The sequence below is a fragment of the Aegilops tauschii genome, chromosome 1, assembly GCF_002575655.3.
Source record: "Aegilops tauschii subsp. strangulata cultivar AL8/78 chromosome 1, Aet v6.0, whole genome shotgun sequence".
Lineage (NCBI taxonomy): Eukaryota > Viridiplantae > Streptophyta > Magnoliopsida > Poales > Poaceae > Aegilops > Aegilops tauschii.
This window is the reverse complement of record NC_053035.3, coordinates 439,446,892-439,457,666: the sequence shown is the minus strand read 5'-3', so window position 1 is coordinate 439,457,666 and position 10,775 is coordinate 439,446,892. Positions and strand designations below refer to the sequence as shown.

General features: G+C 43.1%; 1 protein-coding gene across 1 annotated transcript; it reads right to left on the bottom strand.

Annotated features, from left to right (window-relative positions):
• Nucleotides 1–5,870: 5,870 nt before the first annotated feature.
• On the bottom strand, nt 5,871–8,355 carry LOC109767167 (uncharacterized). The gene has a single exon (XM_073500541.1). It carries the CDS (start codon nt 7,786–7,788, stop codon nt 7,033–7,035), a length of 756 nt encoding a protein of 251 aa, XP_073356642.1. The 5' UTR covers nt 7,789–8,355; the 3' UTR covers nt 5,871–7,032.
• Nucleotides 8,356–10,775: the final 2,420 nt, after the last annotated feature.

Genomic DNA, 10,775 nt, shown 5'->3' with positions numbered 1-10,775 from the left:
TAAGGAAATATAAATAACAACTTTATTATTGCCTCTAGGGCATATTTCCTTCAGAGGCGTCCATTTGGGTCGAAAAATCGTGATCGGTCAGTGACCGGGCGACCCGCCCGGGCGTTTGAGGAGGGTTTGGGGGCGCCCGGCTGTAGATGCTCTTATTGCCTATAAATACCTTTTTTGCGGGGGCGGCTATAAATACTTGAAGTCATTTTATGAAAAATATACGCTATAAATACTTGTGAAATCAACACCTAACTTGTATGTTCCCTTTCTTTTTCGCGGGGCATCTTGTATGTTTCCATGACTCGTAATGTCGCATCAATAAACAAAATGAGCATGTCCTCTGCATAGTTAAGGTACACACAGCCGTCACAAACACGTGCTCTCAAAGAAGCATGGCTACATCTACATTACCTTTTTGAATTTGGCAAAAGTTACATATAACCTTCAAACCACAAAATTTAACCATCGGATATCGTTTCAATTGGGGCCCCTCCTCACAACCTTAACCTCTTTTTTGATAAAGGACACATTTATTAGCTCAAAATGTAGCATCAAGAGAATACAAATCATGATGAGAAACACTCGGCTTCTGCATGACTAAGATGCACACAGCAAAATCTATAATCTATATAACTACTAATAAAGCAAGGTGATATTCTTGGTTTCGTCCCGCGATTTTATTGGTTTTGGATGTCTCCCATATTTATCTGAGGTGGTTCTAATATTGCCATTGGTATAGATTCGACAAATTACGTTTTTCTATCTGTCATGGGCTTTGCCCCTCATGGGCCGAGATTGTGAGCAGCGGCTTTGCCCTTGCATATGGGCCGAGATTGTAGAGGAGGGCAGCAAAAATTAGTTGATTTTCATAGGAATTGAACTCATGACCTGCCATTACATCTCAATGTGCACAGCCAACTGGGCTAAACCCGTGCATGTGTTTTCTAAAAAGTGTCGGTTAGAAAATTAAAAGTAGCCCCTCGCTCCTTTTCATTAAAATTCAGCAATTTATATGCGTGTATGAATTGCCTGAAAAATAAGGAGAGCTGCCACGAGAATCTAAGAAATAAATGATTGTCTGCAATCAGAAAGACAAGAAAGGAAGTAATAACATCAAGAAAAATTGCTTTCCTACCTAAAAGCGGTGATGCAGATCTAAAAAAAGCAAGATGCACCGGGCATAATTACTATTGCTTTCCTATTTAAAAAGCGGGCATATATATGCATATCACAAAATTAATTACTGGGAAATCCAACATTAAATTATTTTATTACCTTCCTCTATCGATATTCATATAGAATTTGTCACAGTTGGATAGAAGAAGGGGCACTTTGTCAAAGTTGACTAGAAGAAGGTACGCGCGGAGTAAGTTTGTGGAATGAACAAGATCTAACAATTCTCACTAAATTTGAATCCACGCCAAAAGTTTCTCCCGTTGCAACGCACGGGCATCTGTGCTAGTACTAACAAAATGACAAAAGAAAAAAAACCCGACATATCAGCAATAGTAGACTCATATAAGATCGAAACTGTGCTTATGTCGAAGGAGGTGGTGGACCGATCTGGAGATTATGCTGCTATTCATGTATGGTAAAAACCTCCTTGTCCACCCACTCCAACCGCATACACACCGCCTTGAATATCGGTTGGTACTCCGTTCGATGTAGTGTGGACCACATTCGAAGAAAGTCTGTACAACGAAGAATAATCTGCAAAGGAGAGGAGTTTTTGCTATAAAAAACCAAATCATTTCTACATAGCCACAACGCCCAAACTAATGCATACACTCTCACTCTTATTAGCGTATAGAACCTATTTGGAATACCATCCAACCAGTGACCAAAAATATTGGCAACAGTTGTGTACGGATACAAATTGGATGTTATTTGGATGACTGACCACGTAGAACGCGTAAATTTGCATTAAAAAGAAAGGTGTTTGATTGTCTTATCATGAGGACAAAAACTGTACTTCTTGCTTCCTTAACAATTGCAGCCGAACCTCGATCCTGCCGATCTGTTTGGTCAGATCTACAGTAGTAGCACTAGGGATGGATCCATGAACCGAGCTTTGCATTGGCCGGTTCACTGGCCGCTAACAGTTGACATGCGGTGAAAGTTTGATGTGTGTCGGAGCCTTTCCAACAGGTGTGGTCTGGTTACTAATGGATTTTCTATATATGGGGGTAGTGCTCTGCTCTTGTGCTTGTCCTTTGCTGTGCTCTGCTTCCTGTCTTGCTTTGCTTTTGTTGCTTCCACTTATGGCCATGCCTGTTCGTCCGTGATTGGGCGTAGAGTATGACCGTGGTCCTTCTTTTGTAACACTGTTCGGCTTTAACTTGCATCTGATATTTGCCTTTCCCGCCATGGAGTTCCACCGGGACCATTAATGTCTTGAGAGTGTTTGTGATGGCACTATTGTTCTTTCGAAGAAGTGATGACGAACGGCAGTATGTATCGCCTATAAATACTTGAAGTCGTTTTATGAAAAATATCTGCTATAAATACTTTGTGAAATCGGGAGTAGCTTGTATGTTACCTTTCTTTTTTCGGGGACCTAATTGATCAAAATATTACAAATATTAGTGGATGGAAAGAAAAATTATTATCTGTTGGAGGAAAGGAAATTCTACTAAAATCTGCTATAGAAGCTGTCCTAACTTATGCTATATCCGTCTTTAAAATTCGTAATTTCTTTTTTGCAAAGAAATCATTGACGCGATATCACAATTTTGATGGGAATGATGAGGACAATTAGAAGAGGATGCATTGAATGGTGTGGTGAAAGATATGTGTCCCAGAAGACCAAGGAGGCGTGGGCTTCCGAGATATACATTGTTTCAATCTGACTTTTTTTTAAGATAGCGAACCACTCATGCCAAGTGGTAATCTGGTTGATAACCCGGAGTCTTTATGTGCTGCAATCTTAGGAGCTAAATATTTTTCAGGTGGCGATTTAATGAATGCAAGTCCAAAGAAGGGTTCCTCTTTTACCTGGCAAAGGATCATGGTAGGAGTTAACTCTCTAAAGAATGTTTATATGTGGCGAATTGGAAATGGTCAAAATATTGATATTTGAACAGATGCATGGATCCCGAATTGTGCAAATAGGAAAATTATTACTATAAAGGGGGCATCTTCTGTCAAAGGCCTCTGATTTTATTGATCCAGTCATGAATTTTTGGGATGAAGAATTGGTGCGACAAACATCATGGCCAATTGATGCACAAAGGGTGCTCGAGATCCCCTTCGGATTGCCTGGTATTCCACCAATTCTTAATCCAAAGTTCCAGACATTTGTTAAATGAGGAAGAGACCCCCCCCCCCCCCCAAGGCAAAAGTACGATAAATACAAGATATAGTAAAGAAGGCAATGATTTCTTTTTTTTTTCATTTTTGATCTGTAAATGGAGTTGTTAATGGATATGCTTCATTCGCTGACTCTATTCCATTCCCTGACTCTATATGATGATATTTCTATTTCTTTGAAGCAAAAACTCTATAGGTTTGATACCCTGTATCTATTCTTCTTTTTTGTATATTAGTTATTAGTGGAATTTCAGTGCATTGGGTTATTTCTTAGATCTAGATGGAATGATATAGTCCCCAAAATCATGCTAAGAATAGCTAGGATTTCCAAAAGAAGATGCCATTCGTTTGATGAGAAATAAAAAGGAATATCGAAAATTCGCGTGGCTGAAACTGAAGCAGCTACTTTCAACTCCGCGTAAAAAATAATCACAGAAATCTAAACATTTATCGATCTTAAATTAAAAATAAAAAGATTTTTTTCTTACGTCGAGAAATATTTGTTTCTCAAGATAAACAATGTCCGTTAGGCACCTAATCTTTATGTCATAATAGACCCGAACACTTGCCTCGGATTGACTTCAATATATAATTGCTCCAGTGAATAACTAACAAAAATAGAAGGATGGTAGATAGTAAAGAAAAGAACTAATCACAATATCTATCTTTCAAAATCTATCTCCCAATGCATCATAAGAGCTAGAAAAATGGGGTTCTTTATCTTTCCTATATTTAGAATTATTATTAGAGTTATTACTATTATTGTAATTTAATTTTAGATTTGGGCAGTTTCTGCATAATATGTCAGATTTCATTGCTTGAAGTTGCACAAAAAATGGCTTGTTCACTATTCGATTGGCTTATTTGGAGGAATGGAACCAATAACATGGGGGAAAATTGCAACATACAAATGGTATGGATAGAACCAATGTTAATCCTATCCGAGGGAAGATCTCGAAACTATCTTGTCCGGCAAAGGTAATTTTTTTTTCATTTGGCGTACATTGCATGGAACCCTACCATGCCATGTTACGCTTACTAATAGACACATGAAAGTTTTGCCCATCTGCCCATCATGCTCAAATGGGCCAGAAGACACAAAACACATCTTGTTTCTATGTCAGAAGGCGAAGGAGGTTTGGGACAAGTTAGGATTGCATGAGGTGATCAATAGAGCTTGTGTTGTCAATCGACCAGGAGAGGCAATTTTTGAATTTGTACTCCTTATGCCAGACCAAGAATTGTCTATATTGGGTCTCCAGAACACACGTGAAGTATCGCTATAATAGCTTGGTATTTATGGTGGGATATACGTAAACTAGTTCATGAAGGAAAGTTTCAAGATGCCCATCAAACTTCGATGGGTCTCGTGCCATAACGGCAAACTATGTTAATATCAACTCCCCTAAGGCAACCAGTAAAATAGGGGGATGGACTTGTCCTCCTATGGGTTTTTGTTAAACCGAATGTTGATGCTTCTTTTTATCATGATCTGCTTAGGGGCACGGCGGAGGCTATTCTCAGAGATGACAGAGGAAGGTTCATTGTTGGCGATAATTGGAGGATGGATTAGTGTGCCGATGCACTAACAGCAGAAGCATTGGCTCTTAGGTTTGGCTTTTACTCCTTGCACAGAAGGCGGGTTGCAATCGCCTTATTGTCAACTCTGACAATATGGAAGTGATTGCCACGATGAAGAATTGAGGACATCAACGGAAGCGGCGGCGGCTGTGTTCGACGATTGCTACTGATTTTTTGATTACTAGGTTTGAACATTGTAATAGGGAAGCAAATAAGGTTACTCATGAACTTGCTAGGCTAACGAAATTTTCTGTGACAAGGGATTGGTTTGAAGAGCCTATGGAGGATATTTTATCTTTTCTTATTGACGATGTAACTATTATTTCTAATTAATAAAGTGTGATGTTTATTTCAGAAAAATGACAATTGTTAGTGATTTTTTTCTTTTTGTCTGATAGGTTTGTGGTAGAAATTGGTGATGTCGGGTGTCATGAGAACATATGTTGCGCTCTTTTTTAAAGTTGATTAGGTTGGCCATAAGATTAGCATCATTTCAACTTCCGTACTGGACAAAATCTGAACTTCACCAATTAAAACTTGGAACCTTGTGGTCAGGCTTAGCTTGGCTGTAGACATGTAAGGCGATTAGTGGACGAAACAGTGTAAGATCATCCAGTGCTTTTCCTATTTGGGTGCATCATCTTTCTTTGCGGCCTTGGACTAGGCTCCACTCGACCTCCTTTTCAGGGAAAGCACCACACGGTAACCAAGCTCAGAGCACTGATCCTTTCAAAAAAGAAAAAAAAAAACTCAGAGCACTCCAGTAGGCCATGCTGAACCAGTGACAGTGTGGCCGCATTTCCTATTTGGCCCGTTATATTGATGGGCCGGGCCCTACAAAGCATTACGCGTGAACTGTGAAGCTCGAGCGGGCAAGCTGACTCCCGTTTTTTCTTTTATGGTTTTGGGAAGCTTCGGGTAGCTTTCAGTCGTTTTTTTCCTGCTGGTTTTATGTGTTTGTTTGACCGGTTTTTCTTACATTTTTCTTCTTTCCGTTTACCTTTTTTTTTCCAAATCATGATTTTTTTTCTTTCAAATTCATGAAATTTCATAAATTCATAAACATTTTTCTCAAATATGCGAACTTTTTCCAAAATTAATTAACTTTTTCATATTAGTGAACCTTTTTTTTCAGATGCACGAAATATTTTTAACTTCATGAACTTTTTCAGACTAGTGAACTTTCTTTAGAAGTGTGATTTTTTTCCAATTCACGAACTGTTTTGAATTCATGTTTTTTAAAGTTCAAATTCATGATTTCAAAAATTCTAGAATTTGTGAACTTTTTCCAAATCTACGAACCTTTTTCATTGCCATGAACTTTCTTAAAAAATCCAATGGTCAAATTGGTCAATGGGTCAATAACCTAACGCTCAAATAAATAAAACTGACAAAGAGCATGCCAGCGAGCAATGGGCCGCGGCACAACACATGAATGTGCAAATACTTAACTAATTCTCATCTAGATGAGAATTAGTAAATCTGATTAATTTATCCCATCAAAATCTATAATTTAGGGGTCGGTCACATAGATGGTAGTACAATCACAGTCCCAGTAATAATTAAATTAAGTGTAGAACAAGGTACACTTTTTTTAGAGAGATAGAACAAGATAGAGTATAGCAACACTACTCCGGATTTCGCAAAATAGAAAAAAAAAACACTGCTCTGGATATTTCAGCAAACAATGCATGCATCAAACCCCTGCGTGGCTGCGTCTGCAAAATAGAAACAAAACTTAATAAGAAGAAGAAAGAAGAAAAGGAACAAGTATATCGGTCGTCGCAGACTCGCAGTGGTTGCATGTTTTTACTTACGATTACGAGGTCAGAGCGGCCATCTCAGTTGACTGGAATTTAACCAAGTCTTAATTGACTTAGATTTAACCAAATTTTCAGTCAAGTGTTACAACATATAAAAAGGAAAAAAATAAAAGAAATTTTTTGCAGTGATCTGCACGTAAGATTTCACGAACATAGCACCACTAAGATTTAGCAACCCTGTAATTCTAAAGAGAGAGGAGAGCGATCTTTTTTTTTTGCCCCGCAAAAAAAAAAAGAGAGGAGAGCGATCTTTTTTTTGCCCCGCAAAAAAAAAGAGAGGAGAGCGATCTTTTTTATTTTATTTTTACCATGAGAAAAGTTAGTTGCCGTCAGTTTCCTCCGGATTCTCGATCTTCATCTTCTTGTGTCCCAGGCTGCAACATGAGATCTTCTCCATCCTCTTCTCCTCGACGTTGAGCCTCCTCATCTGCACGCGTTCATACACCCCCGCAAGCTTCGTCACCACCGCCCCCGGACAACACCTCGCTCTCCCAACCAACTCACAACCACAGCCGACCACCTCCTCATTCTTGACGGTCGCCGGCATCGTTGCCTGGAAGCCGGGGCTCGCCTCCTGCACCTCCTCCTCCTCCTTGACGGACGATGCCGTCGGCGTCTTGGCGGCCTTCTCCTTCTTGAAGGACGATGCCGTCGGCGTCTTGGCGGCCTTCTCCTTCTTGAAGGACGATGCCGTCGGCGTCTTGGCGGCCTTCTCCTTCTTGACGGATGCCGCCGGCCTCTTGCCAACGAAGCCAGGAGGCGAGGCGGCCAGGAAGGCCCGGAGCCGGGCGAAGTGGCGCCACCCCGACGCCGGCCGCCCCTTGGCGAGCTCCTTCATGTACTGGTCCTTGAGAGTGTAGACGCGCTTCTGGCACTGGACGAGGGTGCGGTTGAAGCGGCAACCTTCGGCGGCGCGCTGGGCGTTGACGGCGCTGCACACGACGCGCCAGTCCTCCACGCCGAGGGGGTCTGGGTCGCGGCGGAGGTACAGCGGGCCCCAGGCGTCCACGAGAGCCGACGTCTCGCCGTCGCTCCATGGCCCGCGGGCGCCCGGGCTCGCTTTGCTGCTGGGCATGTCAGGCGAACTGAACTGAGACGAACCAGAGGCTGCTGCACTGTGATTTAGGGAGATTGTTTGCGTTGTGACAATGGCTGTGAAGTGCAATTAAGCAAGGCCTGCTCTTGTATAAAGCAGCTGCGTACTGAACAACAAGCCGGGAGGCAAAACTCATGAGAGAAGGCTCTACATAAATCATCCGTGGCCGCCCAATCTAGAAGGTCGCCGTGTGACTTGTGAGTACCATCACTCTTGTCTTCTGAACGTGCAGTGGAGAGGTGCTATGGCATATGATTTCCAAAGTGAAAACAAAAACTGAAATGAGCTACGTGTAGAAGAACCAGTCGGTAGAACATGCATCAAGGGCCTCCATCAGCTACTAATGCATCTTATTCTTACCTGAATGTACGATGCACAAGCCCCTTGTTCTTGGAACGGCCCTGCCTTTCTCAATGTAAACACGTGTTTCAGTGTGGAGTGCTACACTGTACTACCTCCATCCGAAATTACTTGTAGCAGAGATGGATGTTTCTATACGCATTTTAGTTCTAAATACATCAATTTCTATCTACTTTATAACAAGTAATTTCGGACGGAGGGAGTATTAAACATTTTTTTAAAGAAGAGAGGAATAATGAAGCTATAGTATAAAAGCAGGTACTCGGATGGATCGACCCCCTTAGAGCAACTTTAGCAGACCCCGCAAAAATACGACCCGCAAAACGCGTTTACGGTTTGACGAAGATCGCGTTTGCGGGTCAAAAACATGCGCGGTCGAGCAGAACCCGTATCTAAACCTGCATAATTTGAAAAAATACTTTCGCGGGAGAAATTGCACAAACATAGTTCATCACATACTACATAGTTCATTACATGATCAACAAACTACAAGCATAGCTATACTACATACTACGTTAAACTAGTACTAGGGGGTCGGATCTGACGGCGGCGAGGTTGCGGCAAACTGGACGACGCCGTGGAGGAGCCGGACGCTCAATCCTCCTCGCCGGAGATGCACAGATCGACGTACTTCTCCGCCTGCTCCGCGCGGATGCGGCGCCACTCGTCAGCCTTCTCGTTGCGGCGACGTTGTCGGCGACTGCCTGCCACCACTCGAGGGCTTCGAGCTCCTCGGGGCGGCGACGGCGTCGAAGTCCGCGACGTAGTCCTCGGGCCCGACGACTCCGCGGTGGCCGAGCGGAGCGGGCTCCTCCTTCAACGACACGAAGGGGAACGGCGCCGGCGGCTCCGGCACCTCCTCATCGTCTGACCACTCCCTCTTCACGAGGAGGAAGCCCGCGGCGGAGGAGGAAGAGGATCCGGCGTAGGAAGACCTCGCGGAGGAGAAGGATGCGCGCCGGCGGTCGTACTCCTCCATCTCGCGGCGGTCGAAGCTCGCCGGCGGCGACAACCCGTGGTTGGTCCACCTCCGGGCGCCGCGCTTCCTCGCGTCGTCGGACTGGACGCGCCGCTCGCGCTCCGGGTCCCTCTCACGGCCGGATCTGCTGCCGGAGCCGCGTCCGGAGCTCCACATTCGCCCCCACTTGGCGGCTGGAGGCGGGGCGGAGGGTCGCCGGCGGCGAGAAATTGGGAGAGGGGAAAGGGGAATCGGGTGGCTCGCGGCGGCGAGGGGATAAGGTTTGGACCCGCAAAAGGGTCGCGGAACCGCACTTATAGTGCTCGGGGCGTGCGGTTTGCGGGCCGCGGCAAATTTTTTTGCATGCCAGTCGAGTATGTGGGCTCTGTTCTGGCCGGAAAATTGGCCCGAGCCCGCATACTCGCCGGAATTTTTACGGGCCGGGCGTTTTGCGGGGTTTGCTAGAGTTGCTCTTACTCCCTTCATCCCAAAATAAATGACGTGAATTTAGTTTAGATAGTAGTAATTAATCCCCTCATAAACTAAAGCTGTGGTGTTACATGCAAATGTTTTTGAATGAACAAGGTCAACTGAACAAGACTGAATCCAATTGGATTGCAATGAGCGAACTTTTACATCGCTATCCAAAATTTAGTCATAATGATACGTTTGAGTATCATCTACATCTACATACTTCAGTAAAAAAAATCGTCCAAAATTTATTTGTGCAGTTTGCATTGAAAGGACAAACTCCATACGGCATGCCTCACAACTGTGAAGTGGGGTTCACTCCGTCTTATGAGTCTGTATCTTTTCTCCTCAACACCACCGGCGCCCATATTATCTCAAAAACTAAAATATGCAAACTATTTGGGGAATTATTTAAAGAACCAATGCCAACACAATGTCAAACCGTACCAAATCTGACCAATAGGTACCAATAGTAAGCAAGCATTTGAGCCGCAACAAATATGACAAAAGAAACACCAAACCCCAATGAGAGACATAAGGATTTACATGAAAAACCTTGCGGGGAAAAACCACTAGCACAATGAGCAATCTTTTACTATAGAGATGAAGCATGTATAAGATGGAAGCCAACAAGCAGGAAGGCTCAAAGTCCTCAACTTTGGCACTCGGATTTGGGTGGATTGTAGATCAAGTGGCCTCATTTCTCTCCCTACTCTAGAACTCTCTCAATACCATATAAGGTTAACTCTCGTCACTATTCTCGGGTTGGGGAGGAGTAATATATAGATTAATTTCACAAAGAGCCCCCTCAACTCGCTGACAATCTCACACATCTAAGTTTCAGGCTAACTTTCATGTGCAGTAACCTAGTCACTGTGTTTCTAGATTCGTGTGATAAGAGCTGCGTATATCACAATTCTCTACCTGGACGATAATTGAACCATCCATTAAAGGCATCAACTTGATGCCAAAAGTACAATCTCCAAATGATTCATCTCGAAGTGAAAATATCAAGAAAGAAAAAACCCACCGCCACTAGTGTTCCACAACATGCATTTCTGTTGATTTATCTTTTTATTTCAATCTCCAGGTACAAGGTCTTCTTTATCACGTGTAGACTAATGAAGAAGTTGCACGCATCAATACGCTTGGTTCTTTGGTAAGAAAAATCATCTGA